Source organism: Mustela putorius, unplaced genomic scaffold (genome assembly GCF_011764305.1).
Source record: "Mustela putorius furo isolate JIRA1106 unplaced genomic scaffold, ASM1176430v1.1 tig00003845_pilon_pilon_pilon, whole genome shotgun sequence".
NCBI classification, from domain to species: domain Eukaryota; kingdom Metazoa; phylum Chordata; class Mammalia; order Carnivora; family Mustelidae; genus Mustela; species Mustela putorius.
In genome coordinates, this window is record NW_025421998.1 from 26,883,783 (window position 1) to 26,902,740 (window position 18,958).

The 18,958-nt window shown below is 34.2% G+C and overlaps 1 protein-coding gene across 5 annotated transcripts in view; it reads right to left on the reverse strand.

Annotated features, from left to right (window-relative positions):
- PCLO (piccolo presynaptic cytomatrix protein) overlaps positions 1 to 18,958 on the reverse strand; it is a 408,014-nt gene that overhangs the window by 115,529 nt on the left and 273,527 nt on the right. For all 5 annotated transcript variants that reach the window (XM_045089737.1, XM_045089734.1, XM_045089735.1 and 2 more), the window contains exon 9: positions 15,005 to 15,095. In XM_045089737.1, coding sequence (XP_044945672.1) covers positions 15,005 to 15,095 — 91 coding nt within the window. The remainder of the gene's footprint in view (positions 1 to 15,004; positions 15,096 to 18,958) is intronic.

Sequence of the window (18,958 nt, forward strand, 5' to 3'; positions counted from 1 at the left end):
TCTAACTTTCAGAAATCCTTTACAGTATGTAGAGAATATTTTTAAGAAAAGAGAAGTTCAGTGATGGATGTAGCAAAATCATTAAGAAAAGTATTACCTTAATGACCTTGGGATTATAATTTAAATGTACAATTCTTTTTAAGTCCTTCTTATAATCATGCGGTAAATACACTATTATGTAGTCACTTTTAATATTCCAGGCCAAGTGGCAACACAGGAGGCTCCTGAACTCACCTCGTCCCATGGACACACCAAATCTACAGCTACACGTGGAGCAATTCCCTCTGAAAAAAACCCAGAAACTAGCTGAGTGATTCCTACATACTGGGTCAATGAGAAAAACAAAAAACCACATAAAAACAGGTTCTGGCACACCTTCAACTACTGGGAGCCATTAAGAACAAAGAAGGCAGCTTGGACAATCACTAAGGTTTGAGAGAGAACCAAAAGCTCAGGCCAGACTGAATCATAATGTTTATCTCCTACATGAAACCACTGCATCAAGTCTAGGAGAGGTGACTGTTTTATCTAATGCTTAGAAACCAACACAGAGAGTCAGAACAATGGAAGTAACAGGGGAATATATTTCAAACAAGAGAACAAGATAAAATTCCAGAAAAGGACTTTAATGAAGGGGAGAGAAGTTATTTGATAAAAAGTTCAAAATAATAGTTATAATGATGCTCACTGAGGTTAGCAGAACAATGCATGAACAAAGTGAAAATTTCAACAAACAGAATATATTAGAAAGTACCAAATGGAAATCACAGAACAGAAGAATAAAATAAATTAACTTCAAAATTCATAGAGGGGTTCAATATCAGGCCAGAGAACTGGAAGAAACGGTGAGTTAACTTGAAAACAGAGCAGTGGAAGTCATTTAAGAAGAGGAGCAAAGAGGAAAAAGAATGAAAAGTGAAAATAGATTAAGAGATTCATGAGATACTATCAGAATGAAAGGCATCCTATAGAATGGAAAAAATTACAAATCATACTTCTAATAAGGCTTCAATATAAAAATATAAACTCATATATATAGAACTCATACAACTCAACAGCAAAAATCTGATTTAAAAATATGCAGAGAAACTAAATAGACATTTTCCCAAAAAGACCTACTAGTAGCCAAAAGGTACATGAAAATGTGCTCAGCATCAGTAATCATCAGGGAAATGCAAACCAAAGCCAAAATGAGATATTACCACACATTTGTTAGAATGGTTATTATAAAAAATGTAAGACATAACAAGTGTTGACAAAGATGTGGAGGAAAGGGAACCCTGGTGTGCTGCTGATAGGAATGTAAATTGGTTACAGCCACCATGGAAAACTGTGGAGCTTCTTCAAAAAGTTAAAAATAGAACTACTCTATGATCCAGCAATCCCAGTTCTGGTTATCTATCCAAAGGAAAAGAAATAGGAATTCAAAGAGATATCTGCACTACCATGTTCAGTACAGCCTTATTCACAATAGCCAATATATGGAAATAACTCAAGAGTCCAGTGATGGGTGACTGGATAAAGAAGGTGTATATATGTACATAAACACACAATGGAATATTACTGAACCATGAAAATGAAGGAAATCCTGCCATTTGGGACAACGTGAATAGTCCTTGGGGGCATTATGCTCAATGAAATCAATTAGACAGAGAAAGACAAATACTGCATGGTATCACATATATGTGCGGGGAAAAAGTCAAACGCATAGAAACAGAGTAGAAAAGTGGGTGCCAGGGACTGTGAGTCAGGGAACTAAGGAGAGGCCTGTAAGAGGGTACGTACTTTTAGCTATAAAATTAAAAACATTTAATGATCTAATATAAAACATTGTGACTATGGTTGTAACACTGTACTATATAAGTGAAATTTGTTGAGAGTAGAAGTTGAATGTTCTTACACAAACACACACACAAAAGATAAATACATGAGGTGATAGATGTTTTAATTAACTATATTGGGGGATCCTTTCACAATATATATGTAAATCAAATCACCATGGTGTGCACACTAAATATTTTATAAATTTATAACTCTATTATATTTCAATAAAGCTGAAATAAAAAAACCAAATAAAATAAGCTGTGTATAAAATAAACATGAGCATATTAAGGAAAAAATCTTTATATTTGCATTTAAATTTAAAGTTTAAATCTACCTTAATTTTATATGTTTATTAATATGTTACAGAAAGTATTACAAAAATGTTTTTATTTTCATCTTAATATATGAAATATTTCTGATGTAACCAATAACCACTAAGTTTAGAAAAAATGAAAATAGTTGGTTCATTTTGACACTATCACATGCTACATCTAAGCATCAGGAAATGCAAATTTTTATCAGTGCATACACTATCTTATGAACAGTAGTCCTTAAATCAATGGAGTTTATTATTCACAATAAAGTTATCACAGGATAATGATATATTACAATTTAGTCATGTCATTAGTTGAACTGAAGAAGAAAGATTATATAAATATTAATGCTAATGAAGTACTAAAGATAATGGAACATTCCCCAAAGGATAGTTCAATTAAATCTATTTTTATAGTTTACACATTAATTATACTCACGAGTGATACAGTGAAAGCTTATTTTTATATTCTTTCACCTACTAATTTCTAGGTTATAAATTATTTATATAAATATTTAGGAAAATATACCAACTTATATTAAAAAAAACATAGTAATTTCTCCTTTGTGTTCTTCTTAAATGCTACATTAATTCATCAATACTTGAACATAAAGACCCAAAGAATATTTCTTTACTTCACTATTTTTATTTTACTAATTTTTGCTTTTTATGAGAAAAACATTCCTACAAATATAATAACACATATCAATTACCTTATAGCAATCCCTACTTGACTGTTTCTAGCAGCATCAAAATGGAAATGGAAACACTACCTTAATACCAAATCTAATCTGTTTCTAAACCTCAGCATAGAAATTACATACTCAACCATTCCCATTAGCTTTTTCTGATCCAGTGGAATTGTTCTGTAGCATTCTTTTAAATATGTATTTAATTTTAAATACATATGCTTTACATATATGAAGGATTCAAAGAGAACATTTTTTGTCACATTTCCAAGAACCAAAGTGCAAATTCTTCTTTTCTAATGTAATGTGACTATGAAAAAAATGCTACACAAAGCATGTATAAACGGCTATTCTTACTCACACCATACCAGAAGAGATGCGCCCAAGTTGGACTGCCATATGACTGAAATGGCCATTGGTATGGGAAATAAGGAAGATATACATATATACATACACACACACACATTCCTTCCCTATATACATATGTATATAAAACTGTATGTATATATATATATATATATATATATATACACATACACACACACACACACATCTGTCATTGTGCACTGAAATAATGCTCTGAGTCATCAATCTGAGAGGTTGTGCAGGGCTGCCTCTACAAGGAAGAGTAGCAACAGCTGAATACTGCACATAGCTTTTATTTTGTTTTTCATCAGCAAAGCAAGGACAGATATATCAAAGCATGAGGAGGGAATACAAAGAGAAGGCAATTATCTTGAAGCCAGAAAGCAGGCCTGTACCATTCCCTATGCACAGCCACGCAAAGAGGGAGTGATGGAATAAGGGAGGAACAGGATATCGGTGCTAGCAATCACCTGAGGCAGGAAGGGAGTTGAAGGTTACTTTGTTTCATAGCTCCTTATCTACACCCTTCTAGAGGAGATGATGTGATCCTGTTCCTACCAGGCCATTGCACTCAAGAGCCGGAGAACAGGAACGCTGCGTATGTTTCACTTGTTCCCACAATCACTCCTTGGGGCTTACAATACACTTTCTAGGAATAATGCCATACATATCTTCACTTCACATATGTATATGGGTATGATAAAATATACCCATAAACATATGTATTTAAACATTATATATAGATAGATGTAACAAAGTCACAAGTAAATAGCAAAAGACACTGGCATTCTGGCTTTGTTGAATAACACCTTTCAAATAAAAGATATTTCGTATATTGGTAAAACAATTTTATTAGAGGTGCACAGGATTTCTTCCTCCTGAGATACTTCAGAAATAATTCCCACCAAGAAAATTTCTCAGACTGCCATATTAAAAAAATCATGCTTCATTCATTCAATAACACGTGGATTTATTTCTTTTTTTCGGTTATTTAAGGTAAATGCAAAACTATAATCAGAAAGACCAAATCTGGGGTGATTGCATGATATGCCTATAAAAGGAAATTAAAGATAAACTTAATTCATTTAGCAGTACTTAGGGTCCAAGATGAAATAATTTTTGATATGAAATTGATATTACAAAATTAGAAGGTAGGGTCAATTTATAGACGTGACTTCTTTTTTTCAGATTTTTATTTATTTGAGAAAGAGAGAGAGTGGGAGAGGTCATGAGCTGGGGGCAGTGAGAGGGAGAACCAGGCTTCTTCCTGAGCAGGTAGCCCAACACAGGGTTCGATCCCAGGATCCCTGGGCATGACCTGAGCTGAAGGCAGAAGTTTAACCAACTGAGCCATGCAGGCATGCCTCTGGAGAGGACCTTACTACTTACTTGTTTAGATATTGATCACATGGTGACAACCCAGGTCTGGGAGTGGGGTCATTTATTATGTATATAAAAGAAAATTATATTGCAAGATACTCACGTAACCCTATATTGTCAGTGGAAATAGAACAGTTTCAACTTATATTACTGTAATGTTATGATAAGCTTTCCAAAATAGGTGCCAGTCTTTTTTAATAAAAGATAAGTAGGAAGAAAAATACTACTGTAACTCAAAACTTAGCAATAATAATTCCTTTTGGACTTCTGGAGCTAAAAGAAGATTGTTGCAGAGAATCTATTGTGACTCCCGATGAATCACATCTGGAAAAATCCCCTCCCTTTGAGGGCAGGAGGATCCTATGACTTAGTTCTAACCAATAGGATGTGACAAAGGTAATGTGATAGTCACAACTATAAATATATTATCTTAGCCAACTAAGATGAGAGTTTTCTGCTGGCCCTGAAGAAGTACCCTGCCATGTGTGAGAGGTTAGGAGAAAGAACCACAGGGTAAGATGCAGAGAAGTACTCAGATGCTGAGAGTCGCCGGGCTGACAGCCAGAGATAAAACAGGGAAGCCTTAGTTCCATAATGGCAGGAAATGAGTTTTGCCAATAAACATGGGAGCTTGGAAGGATATTCCCAAACTCCAGAACAGAACACAGCTCAGCCAACATGTAGCCCACAGCACTGTGAGATCATGACATTGTGATCCCAGAGAAGCTGTGCCTGGATTCTTGACCCAAGAAAACTGTGAGATATTAAATGAGTGCTGTTTTAAGCCATTACATTTTGGTAATTTGTTACAATTCAGTAGAAAATTAATACAAAGACACAAGTTGTATCCTGAGTGTTCTGGGCACACAATATGTATGGACATTACCTTGGTAGCAGAACTTGTGGAACATTTGTGTTCATAGTAATTACCACAGTGACTGAGCAGTGACAGAGGGCAGGAATGAAAAGAAAGATAGGCCATGGAAAAAAATCACCTTTTGTTCAGCAAAAACAGAGGAAGAGCTCTGTGTATCAGTTCTGCGACGCTGGGATTCTGGTATCACAGATGTAGCAAGCATATGGCATCTAGGCAACACTCAATACATAACTGAATGAATACTGAATGGATAAATAATAAAATACCAATTTCTTCCCATGGGGCTAATGCATCAATGATATGAGTGGTAAAATAATATAATTGTATTGCATTGTATTCTATTCTTAGAAAATGCCTTAAAAATTACATTATCTCTTTGGATGTTAAAAGAAGAAAAAACCAAAACACACCCTCCCCACCCCGGGTTTATACATGAGACAAATGAGGCTTTAAGAAGTTAAGGGCTCAAGGCAACACCTAATAATATGGCAAAGGTAGAGAGAAGCCCACACTCTTGCTCCAAATAAGTGACGAGCAAGGCATCTCCTCTCTGGTTAGCACCAGTGTATCTGGTTTGGAATCAGAGGGGATGGGTTTGAGGGCAGCACATCCAGCCCTTCCTGCCCCTGTTCACTGGCAGAGAGGAGAGTGATGGGAGGTACTGCAATTAGGCCACTAAAGGAAGAAACCATCAAGACAGAAGCAATGTGTTGGGAACTAGCAATTCTTGGTCAAGATAGAGGAGAGGAAATGCTTCTGGCTTGGCCAGCCACAAATCATACCGTACCACCTAATCAGTAGCTGGGATTGATTACATTGATCACTTGATATGAGTTTTGTCTAATATAATTTCTATTTCTCTACTGATGCGTAAATGTTTATGCCATCTTCTATCGTTAACCATCATGTCAAAGAAGAAATTGTTACTTTTTTAGTATTATGGTTTTAATCCTTTTTGTGTTTTTGCATTTGAATTACAAATATGAACTGCATCTGTATCTGTTAAATGAATACGTAACTGGATTAACACTTATAGCTTCGTAGGCAAATCTATAGAGAAAAAGGACGCACAAGCCTGGTAGCATAATAATGGTCATAAGTACAAGTTTTGGGAAGAGTTGAGAAACTGATTAGTTCAGAGAATTACTGAATTTGCTCAGTCACTTTAGACATAAAAATAAAATCCAGATTATTTTTGCACTACAGTCTAAACTTGTTCTCATCAAGAATCAATTTGCTATTGGTGGAGAAAGTATTCAACAAAGTTCAACAGCTTCTATAATCTAATATATATCAGGAGATACTTTGCACTGAAGAGTTATCTAATATAGTTATCATGGTTATTTTCATTACTCTGTTTAAAAGATTCTAACTACTACCTGAAAAGACAAGAAGTGCTAGAGGTTGCTAGGTGACCAGCTATGAATATTAAAAAACATTCCACTGAGATTGTGTTATAAGCAGAAAGAGAGGTGCTTTTCTTTATTTTCATCCAATTTTCTATTACATAAGATTTGTTGAACTTTTAACTGTCAAATGTCTTAAAAAACATGACTTTGAACTGATGAATTCTGTTTGATTTCTGTACCTTGTGCCACTTTTTAATATTTAATATATTATTTGATTTTTCTCAAACTCTTCAGGGATGGAGGCAAATAGTAAGTTACACTGCAAGAGTTTTTTCTATGTGTCTTCACTTCTTTCATATTAAAAAATTATTTCTACAACTTCTTATGTTAGATGTTCCCTATATCATCTGTGACAAAGAAGCTGAGGCTAGGAAAATTTAGAAACTTGCCCATGTTGTCCAGGATGTAAAGAAGTTAAGATTCAAGCTTTTTTTTTTTTTTTTTCATGACTCCTACATCCTTGTTCTTTCTATATACTTTTGCTCATTACTCTAATTGTTAAGAAAATATTCTAGGAGAGCAATATAAATCCTTACTCCTTTAATTCAATCTCATTTCTTATTTGCCCTTTTATCTGTGATCAATTCACATACATTTTTGATTTATACCCTTAAATTTCACATTAACATTACCATTTGCCCTCTTTTCTCTAGGCTAAGTATCTTGAATGTCTTCATCTTTTTCTCATGGAATAAAACATTAATAATTCCTTTAATTTCATGAAGAGTGCATAGAATAACGTGCTGACCTCCAGTTAGAAGTAAAGCACTTCCTTAGCAGGAACAGAAACGTTCAAGCAAGGGCACTTGGGGAGCTCAATGGGTTAAAGCCTCTGCTTTCAGCCCAGGTCATGATCTTGGGGTCCTGGGATTGAGCCCCACATAGGGCTCCCTGCTCAGCAGGGAGTCTGCTTCCCCATCTTTCTCTGCTTGCCTCACTGCCTACTTGTGATCTCTGTCAAATAAATAAATAAAATTAAAAAAAAAAAAAGAAATGTGCAAGCAAATGTATCCTGACAGATGTCAGGAGAATTGATGATGTTGATGTGGACTGGCCTGGATAATAAACACTTCCTTTGTTACTGAGGAAATGAATGCAAGCTTTCATTAAAATTTACAGGGCAGAAACTGTGAGTTTTAGAAGAGAGTCAACCTGACCTGCATTTTATGTCTAAAGTTTTTTTTTTTTTTAAAGATTTATTTATTTAAGAGAGTGAGAGAAGGAGAGAGAGAAAATACATGTGGAGGAGAGGAAAGGTAGAGGGAGAGAGAGAATGTTCAAGCAGACTCCCCGCTGAGCACAGAGCCCAACACGGGACTTGATGCCAGTACCCTGAGATCATTACCTGATCAAGAGTGGCCATTTAACCAACTGAGCCTCCCAGGGACCCCTATGTCTATAGATTTATACTTAATTTATCCTTAAAAATAATTTGAGAAGCTTACAATGAGAAATTGTATCATATATAATGGCATACTAACAATGAGAAATTACATTGTATATAGCACTGATAAAATGAATTTCATTAAAATGTAAAACTTTTCCTTTAAAATAAACTTAAGAAAATAAAAACACAAGACACAGACTAGAAGAAAATATATTTGGGTCATATACCTTAAAAAGGAATTATATCCAAAATATATGAAGAATTCTTACAACTCAGTAAGAAGACAAACAACCCAAATAATGGCCAAAGTATTTGAACAGACATTTCACCATAGAAGACATATATATGTATTGCATATAGCCACCTGAAAATGTGCTCATTACCATAAGTCATTAGGAAGATACAAGTTAAAACAATTGAGATTTCATCCACAACCACTCCAAAAGATAGCCATTACCATGTGTGGCTATGACATGGAGAAAGTGGAACTCTCAGACATTGCTGGTAAGAATGTAATATGGTACACTCATTTTGGAAAACTATTTGTCAGTTTCCTAAATAGTTAAAAAGAAACTTACCATAGAACCCTAAAAGTCCACTTCTAGGAAACTACTAAAAAAAAAATCATACATACAAATTCAAACTTGTCTGTAGATATTTAAAAACTGAGGGGTGCCTGGGTAGCTCTGTCAGTTAAGCTGCTGCCTTCAGCTCGGGTCACGATCCCAGGATCCTGGGATAGAGTCCCACATCGGGCTCCTTGCTCGGTGGGGAGCCTGCTTCTCTCTCTGTCTCTGCCTGCCTCTCTGTCTGCTTGTGCTCTCTGTCTCTCTCTCTCTGTCAAATAAATAAATAAATAAATAAATAAATAAATAAAATCTTTAAAAAATATATTTAAAAACTGGGAAAATTCAATGATAAAAAAATGTAGACTACTTAGCAATAAAAAGAGCAATCTACTGGTACATAGAAGAGAAAACTTCAAAAATGTTGGTAAGTGAAAGAGCTAGACAACAAAACTGCATACTGAATGATTCAATTTATATGAAGTGCTCAGAAAAAGCAAACTTAAGAGACTGAAAGTAAATCTCTCACCTGTGGCTGGGAGAGGAGCGTTGAAGGTGGGTATTGCTAGCAGACTTAAGGGAACCTGTTGTAATGACTGAAATGTTCTAACAGAAGATTATGGTGATGGTCACACAACTCCACATATTTACTAGAAGTAATTTATTTGTACACACTTGCAATGTGTACATTTATGATATGTAAATTATACCTTATTAAAGTGGTTTAAATAATAAACAAAAGAGCCATCCATATATGGTATTGCTACCAACTCAGAGCCAATGAGATCTGTTACATTTGTCTCCTATTTCTAAAAGCTCATAAAGATGGTAGACTAATGAAGAATGAAAATGAGCCAGTAATTCCACTGAAGACTCTGCTGTCTTTTGAACCTAAACATATTTAGTGTTCTTCCCTATTACACTTGCTAATTAGTCTTTCTAGCCTTGCAGATGTAGCCAGCCTGTTATGGAACTATACATAAGCAAGTATCTTTTTTGAAATCAGAAGAATTTCTTTGGCTTGTTTGAAACAGCTGTGTTTCTGGAGCCATAAGATGGTTTGAAATAAAAAAGAAACAGACTCATTTCTTGAACATTACATTTTGCTCTTTTTTTTTCCTGTTAATTTCTCTCCAAGAAAAGAGGAAATAACATTCGTTGAGGGTATAGTAAGTATAAGCTTTTGTGCTAAGTTCATTTGCAATTATGTGAGATACAAAGAGCCAGTCTTATTGTACAGATAAGCAAATTTATTCTCAAAATTTAAATATGCAATAGAGTTGAACTCCAACTCAGGTCTTTCTGCTAAAATTCACAACTATTCTCTCCACTTTGCCGCCTTGTGATTGGTTGAATAAAGGCGTTCAAAATCATTATACAGTTGTTGATCAGCACCTATAAGTCTATCTTTGAAGTTTTCAGTTAATAGTCAAAAGATCTATTTTCTAAAAATCATAGATCACTTAAAAGAAGAGTGTATTCATGTATTTCTCTCTGTGAACATCACAAAAATAGGAAATAGTAGTGCATAAATAAATGTGGGTACACAATTATTCATATACATGTATAGGTATGAACAATAATGTTTGGCTTTATCTTAATTATTCCTAAAATTCTATTGTAATAATTACTCACATTTCAGATTTTACTACTGAATTACGAGCAAGCTGTAGGCAAGGCTACGTGTGTGCTCATTCTATTATCCTAGCAATCAACACAATGTAAATCGCATCAGGGTGTTCAATAAATAAATATTAACAAATAAAAATTAAAAATTTATCCAATATGAGTTATAAAAACAGCTTCAAAATACATTTTATGCTGTAAAGCTTTTTGTAGGAAGAAAAAAGTTTATATTTTCTTAACATTGTCTACACATATCCTTAGAGTAATAGTTCTTAAACATTTTGGTTTTAATGAGCCATTTATACTCTTTAATATTTCCAAGGACCTCAAAGAGCTTTTGTTCATATGGATTACAAGCCTATTTATTTTCTGTATCATAAATTAAAACTGAGAATTTAAAGCATTTACTCATGAATTTAAAATAAAATCATTCTATAATAATTATATATATATATTTTTCCATTTACATTTTTTTATTTTTTATTTTTTTATTTTTTATAAACATATATTTTTATCTCTGGGGGGAGGGGGTTTGGGAGAAGGGGGTGGGATAATAATTATATTTTTAATAAAAATGACTATATTTTAAAAATAAAATACTTTAAGAATGGGTGGTGTTGTTTTACATTATTGCAACTCCACTTAATATTGAGCTAAATGGAATATAGCTAAATGCTCATATCTGAGGGATTTGGAAGGGAGGGGGTGGGAGGATGGGTGAGCCTGGTGGTGGGTACTAAGGAGGGCACAGATTGCATGGAGCACTGGGTGTGGCGCATAAACAATGAATCTTGGAACACTGAAAAAATAAAATTAAATTAAAAAAAATACTGAGCTAAATGGAATACAGCTAAATGTTCATATCTGAGGATTTGGAGGGGAAAGGGGTTGGGGGAATGGGTGAGCCTGATGGTAGGTATTAAGGAGGGCACGTATTGCATGGCGCACTGGGTGTGGTACATAAACAATGAATTTGGGAACACTGAAAAAATAAAATAATAAATAAACAAAAATAAATGCCCATATCTGTTCTGTGTACCATGTATTGTGACGGCACACATCATGCAACCTCCAAAGAACTCTCCTGGGCATATTCACAAGAAAATGAGGTTGCAAAAGGCAAATGCTATCTTACCATTTTACTATGAAAATATTTTTGACTTTGTGGACCCCCTGAAAGAATTTTGGAAACCGTGAGGATACCCTGCCCAAACTGTGGGAAACGCACAGGAGAAACAATTTAAAAAACAACACACATTTCTTTCTTTTTTTTTTTTTTTAATTTTTTATTTTTTATAAACATATATTTTTATCCCCAGGGGTACACATTTCTATTCCAGTCTTCTATTTTGAAATTTTTTCTGATTCCAAAGAATAAAAATATTTTTTCTTTTTTTGTGAGGTATACCTGTTTCACATAATTCTTATAAAATATTTTAATGCTATATCCTGTTAGGATGGTTTATTTTAATTTTTTAGAAGAGATGTTTTTTTAACTTATTTGAGAGCAAGAGAGAGAACAAAAGTGGGGTAAGGGCAGAGAGGGAGAAGCAGACTCCCCACTGAATAGGGAGTCTCAGATACCAATGCCCAATGCCAATGCAGAGCCTGATGCAGGACCCTCGGATCATGACCTGAATGGAAGGCAGACACTTAACCAACTGAGACACCCAGGTACCCCCGGAATGGCTTATTAAACTATCATAAAAGATAAACAGCTTTTCTATTTCCAGTGGGTTTATATAACCAAAATTAAAATGCACTAATGACCATCCAGACCTTCTCTTACTGAGGGCAGATATGCTACATTTTATTCTTCACTCTTTCCTTGCTTACATCCTCATCCTGTTTATAAAGGCATTTAAATTTTTGGTTAGATAACTTTTTCACTACTGATGAAGCTACAGTCCACTGCTCATTTTCTCTAAATATGAAAAACAAACAACTTAATTTTTTTTATTATGGAAAGTGTCATACATATTAAAAAGTAATGCAAGTCTATAATAAAACCCAGTGTGGTCAACCATCCAACTCCAACCATTACCAAATCATATTCAGTTTTTTTCATCTATTCCTTCACCATTCTCCATACAACTAATTTTGAAAGTAATTGCAGATAAGATATTGTTTCATCTGTAAATATTTTAGTATGTATCTCTAAAAAAATCCTTAATTTTTATTAAAACATTAACATCAAACTGGTAATCATAGCCAAAAAACAACTGTAAATCTCTAATGTCACCAAATGTTCAGTTAGAGAAATAAAGCTTTTGGTTAAGCAGCAAACAACAGAGTGATCAGTCAGGAACACAAAGGCTCTGTGCCAGGCTTTGTCTGCCATTAGCTTAGACCTTCGAAACACTGCCAAAGAAGTCATTTCTCGCTCTAGCTTTGCATATACATGTATTTAAATCCCTTTGAGGTACTGAAGACTTATTTGAAAACAGCATGAATTGTTTCAAAACATTTAATTTACTATGCGATCATGCTACCCAAGGACAGATGGAAAATATATTCAGTATTAAATGATGCAGGGGAATATAATGAGGGAAAATATTTTTATTTTTGTATTAGGTAAATATAAAAAAAAAGGGGCATGCTGGTAAACATATTGCTCAAAACAATGATTCTTGTTTCTCATTTTGTAAAATCTATATACAGAGGAAACTGAATTTAGTTTTCAGGCTCAAATATTTATAATGAGATATCAAAAGCTCTTATTTCTGTCTTTCTTATATTTTAAAACTTTTTTCCTAATAAAGGAAAACAAGTTAAAATAATGAGTTGCAAAAGAAAAGTAAGAAGAGGAGGACTAACACAGTATAAAATCAATAATACAGTTAAAAGATAGATACATTGATAAAGAGTTCTGATGATTTAGTAAGATTTCTGTTGTTTGTCCTAAAAAAAAATGGCATTGCTGGAAAGTACTACGTTGTTTTGCTTTATGAGCTGGAGGGAACTGGAACAGTTTGCAGAAGTAATTATTCCATAGAGTTATTCCATTGTACTTATTCCAACTCATGGAGCCCATGGATTTTAAGATTCACCCCTGGAATTTTCATCAGTGCTTAAAATACAGTGTGCATGCAATAAAACTATGGAAGTTTAAATTATCTGTCTTTGGTAGGAGAAAAATTACCCAATCTTAAAAGGAAAACAACATTAGACTCCTAATCGATTCATTCTCTATAAAAATAAAGAGAGGAAAATTGCTCAAAGCAAAACCTGTTCCACATCTTCATGCTCCATGGTCTAAAATATGCAAAGAACAAGAAGAAGTAAACTGAAAACATATCTATTTTTGTCCTTTGTTATATCAGTCCTTGAAGGAAAAAAACCCCTCCAGCATAATATATACCATGATAGATAACTCACCTACATATGTTCATATATATGTATATATATACACATGTATATACACACATATATGACATGTATATTTATGAATATTTTCTGTTGGTGTACAGTGTCTAAAACACAAGGAATATACTTGAATAAAAATACAGGTACTACTCATATTTCAAAAAGTCATTAACATTGACAGAATTTATATTGTGTCTCAAAGTTCTAAACAAAAAATTTAAATTTATAACATAAACATTCCATTATCTTTCAAAAGCATCAAGATCATGAAACACAAAGATTGTGAAACTATCACACCAGACACAAGGAGGGTTGACAACTAAATGCAATATGAGATCTGGATTGGATCCTGGACCAGGAAAAAAGAAAAGAATTTCGTGGGTAATTGGGGAAACTAAAACTCTAGATAAGGCTTGTAGATGTGCATGTGTGTATTTTAAAGGTTTTACTTTTAAGTAATCTCTACACCCAACCTGGGGCTTGAACCTACAACCCTGAGGTCAGGAGTTGCATGCTCTACTGATTGAGAGGCACCCCAAGGCTTACAGATGTTTTAATAGTACCATATTCATTAACGTTCACTTCCCTGTTTTGATCATCTTATTGTTATTAGATAGATGTTAACACTAGGGAAACTGAGTCAAGGATGGGCAGAAGAACCGACTGTACAACTTTCTGGGGAATCCAGAATTTTCTGGGTATCTAACATTTTTTCAAAATAAAAAGCTTTAGAAACCTGTCAGATGCCTTGGTTCACATAAGAACACAAACAAGGAAACAGACAAAAACTCAGCATAATTGATAATATTCAAATTGACAAGGTTATAGGGCGGTTTATTCCTTAGAAGAATCAGAGATCTCTACTTCCTGTGTGAGGAGGTTTTATAGTTCTAAAACCAGCGGCTATATTGTTCAGAACAATAATTATGGAGTATTATAATGCCATGTATGTATTAAAAGTGCAATTAAAGAAAAAATGATCTAAATGTGTACCACTTAGTAATCTGTCATATTAATGACTATGCCCTTAAAGTCTTTTATTTTCAAAAGTATAGTCTAATTATTTTTTGAAATTCTCCAAAACACAATTTTTGATATAGAAGTAGTATTTTCTAAAATTTGATAAGTCATCTAAAGTGAAATTCAATATATATCCCAATCTGACAATAAAATAAAAAGTAGATTATTTGACTTCCTTTACCTGAAACTGTGTGATCCTTCGAGTCTCTTGTTATTTTTATCCTCGCATGAGGAAAGATATAGTGCACAGTCTTCCCGTTCATCTGCATAATCTAAGATACACATATCATAAGGTGAACACTCAATGTTCAAAGGCACTTTAAATGCAACATACAGATTTACATTTGCTTTTTTAAAGTGTATTGATTCAATCAATAAACAAAAAATATTACCAGCTTCTCAAATCATCACAATTTAAGCATTTTACACTATATAATATTATTGATTTCTGAGGTCCTCGTGATCTTCACATTTATAACTAATTACTCTTGCAAACTGATTTTCTGTGTTTGGGAAATTGATAGGCACACTTAACAGGTTCTAAAGAATGTCTGTACCTATAGTAGTACATAGACGACAGTGGTAGACAATGTATGTGAAAATGTGTGTGTCTCTGTTCTTGCTCTGAGCAGCCTAGAAATGGAACGCTATTTCTAATTTCCAGCAATTAAGTGATGCTAGAGGAGAAAAGGCAGGAAAAAAAAATCCTCATACTATACATCTTTATCACTCTAATAGGACTGCTTTATATTTGTGTTGCTTTGATTTTATTGTGGAGCTGTGCTTTTGCTATGCGTATCTACCAGAAGTGTCAATGTACATTGGATGCTGAGACTAGTTCTATATAAAGAAAGCCTTTGTTCATTCTAATTCTTTCTGAGGCCTCCCTTTTATTCAAAGCTGTGTTACTGGCTGGAGTTATTTCTCATTTACTGTTGACATTCCTTCGGGTAGAAGAACCAACCCTGAAAGCTATTGTAAGCCTGTGATCCAAATTCTCATTATTGAGACTTGAATATGAGACTACTAGAGATTGCATTATCTCTGTTTCCCCGTGGCAAAATGAGACTTCTGAAACAAAAATAAGTCAGTGAATGCAAACTTGTGTTTTGTATTTTATGATACTTTGCTTTTACATGAGATCTGTGAAATAATAGGAGATAAAAATAGTGAAATATTTAGTCATATCTACATTAAGAGAATTTTATTAGAAAATTAGAAAAACTTAGAAATAAGTTAGAAAAACTTGACTATAATTACAAACAAAATAAAGTTTAGTCAAGAGACATGCAATATTACCTATTTCAGAATGTGTTTAAGAAGTGTATGAGAGTGCTAAACCAAAAGATTAAATAGAAGTTAGAACCCAAGAGATGTTGATTTGTGATTTCTTGAATACTCGTGTGGTTTTAGTGTGTAAATCCACCCATAAGACTATTAGAATTCTACATATTTAAAGTAAAATATGTATTGAGAAATGCAAGCTTAAATTATGGCCTGTAGCTTTTCTTCTCTTCAGGAAAGAATAAGCATAATGAGGTTTCTGATGAACAGAAAACACTCCCCAAACAACAGCAGAATCCTGTTGAATCCAGGGATATTATCTGAACTCCTCAAAGTAGAACTAAAATGTTATTTGCAAGATTGTGAGTAAATTATAGGCGGTCTAATCAGTTCATCTAGATAATTTGTACCACTACAACTATGTAAGCCACCAAAAACCTTACTTATTTATATTCATGGCAAGAGGAGTGTATACATTTTTCCTTGATTCTCCCTGTCTTGTTTCCTCTGTGTCGGTATCTGTCTACCTCTGTCTTTCTTCTTCCCTCTCACTTTCTCTCCTCTTACTTTCCCTCCCTTCATCTTTTCTCCATTTCCCTTCTTCCACTTTTATTCCTCCCTCCTCTCATCTGCACTTAAAGATCTCAATTTTTTTTTTAACTGAAATTTAAACCATGTTCACTGAAAATACTACAACTATTCGATATAACTGAACTTTCCTTTGGTACTGTAGATAACTAATCAAAATTGGTATTATTTCATTTTGAGTATCTTTAACTTCATGTTTTATTTGACAACAATTTTTAAAAGTCACTTTTTTCCCACTTGGTCAACAATAAAGTAAGAAAATGCATTTTCATTATTGCTATTCTTTCTAATTCTCTAGACTAGGCAGAAGGTGATGTAAGCTCAAGTGTATCTGTTGCCCAGTCTAGGATAGCCATAAGATTTTCCAAGTTTTGCAGCAGAGTTTTATCAGCTACCCATTATCACCTTCTAATTTGTACGTATGATGTTAGCAGATGGGATGTTAGCATCTTTCTTTCCATTCAATGTTGCTTTCAGAACATCTCACAGCACCTCCTGTAATGTCTATAGCTAGCATCACAAGCTCACTTAATAAATCAAAAGCATTAAGCTGCCACAACTATGATCAAAGTGACCAAAAATCTGTAGAAAGCAGTGGTATCTGTCTTCCATGTATGAACTGGTTGGATCTTAGCTTTTTTCTAAGCTTTGCAGGTGAGGGTTCAAAGAATTCTTCAGCAGATGGAGTTTCAGGGTCAGTGTTGCTTCTGCCAAGTAAGAGGAGGAAGGATGGCAGGACTGATGTCAAGTAGTGCCCACACCTATTTCTCCGTGTGGTCTCTGATATTACTGTCTTTTGGTGATTCTGCACCAAAGAGCTATCAACTTTATGTCTGCCACCAAAAGGAGTCTTCTTCTCTACAAATATTTTCACGAATAATTGAGCCATCATACTTATGAAATAATAACACTTGTGTTAACATACCTTCGATTCAAATGGACATTCATCCTTTTCCCTCTCCTAAACACCATGCATACTAGAGGCAGAGGAGGGAGTGTCCTTCCTATGTCCCACATATTGTTCTAAGTACTGTATAGGACTATGGTGGATGGAGTAGGGAGCCCCTGCTCTCTCGTTGCTCATAGCCTTTGACATAATGTATGCAATATTATTGGAGCACAAAGGAAGAACACTTGCCCCGCTGTGTGGGAGGTGGTGGTGATAGGATGAGAGACTTTCTTGTAAGATGAGGCACGCAGATGGAGTCTTAAATGATGAGTAGAGTAGCTGAGATGAGAGCAGAAAGAGTGTTCAGGGAAAGGGAACAAGACATCGAAAGGTTCAGAACAGAGAGGAAGAATGGCTTTCTCAATGGAGCTCAATTACATCAATATTACAGTTGCATGAAGATTGCAATAGGCAAGGGCTCTAGTTCAGGATGTGGAGGCATTTGGTACTAGTCAAGAAGTGTTCACCTTTATAATTACCCTGTAAAGGCTATTAGCCCTATTTATAAATGAAGTGAAAAAAGCAAATCTGTTTCCTTTCAAATAGATTTATAATATATTCAAATGATAATATGATTTTGAGTCTAATAAAAATTCAGAAAACATTTTCTGTTTCTCATATATTTTTATATGTTATTTTTTAAGCAGATAAGTTCATGTTTGCATTAATCAATTTGGTTTTATTACTTTTCCCTCCAGGGCACTTTATGAGTATAAATTCTTGTTATGTGTAAGCTTCCAAATAAAAGAATCTGGGTTTATTAGAACCAAGGGCTTGATATTACCTTTTTATGACTGGACATGAAACAAGTGAATAAAATGAGAACGCCATTTTGCTATTCTCTCTAGACCAAAACACAGTTATGATGAACTAATGACAAAAACAGTACCTGAAGATAAATATTAATGCAAAACCCCATGAATTTTGAGTTTTATGTAATCAAAATGTATGTCATCTTCTATGTAGCTTGTTTAGAAAAAACTATATGTAGAAAACAAAGAAATTATTGTCACAAATTTAGCACTATTTGTTACTTTTCTTTTTTTTAAAGATTTTATTTATTTACTTGATAGACAGAGATTACAAGCAGTCAGAGAGGCAGGCAGGGAGAGAGTAGGAAGCAGGCTCCCCACTGAGCAGAGAGCCTGATGCGGGGCTTGTTTCCAGGACCCTGAGACCATGACCTGAACCGAAAGCAGAGGCTTTAACCCACTGAGCCACCCAGGCGCCCCTATATTTGTTAGTTTTTTAAAGGAGGTTGAGGATTACCATCTGGAAGGGGCACACAGTGGTATCTGAGGCAAGCATATTCCC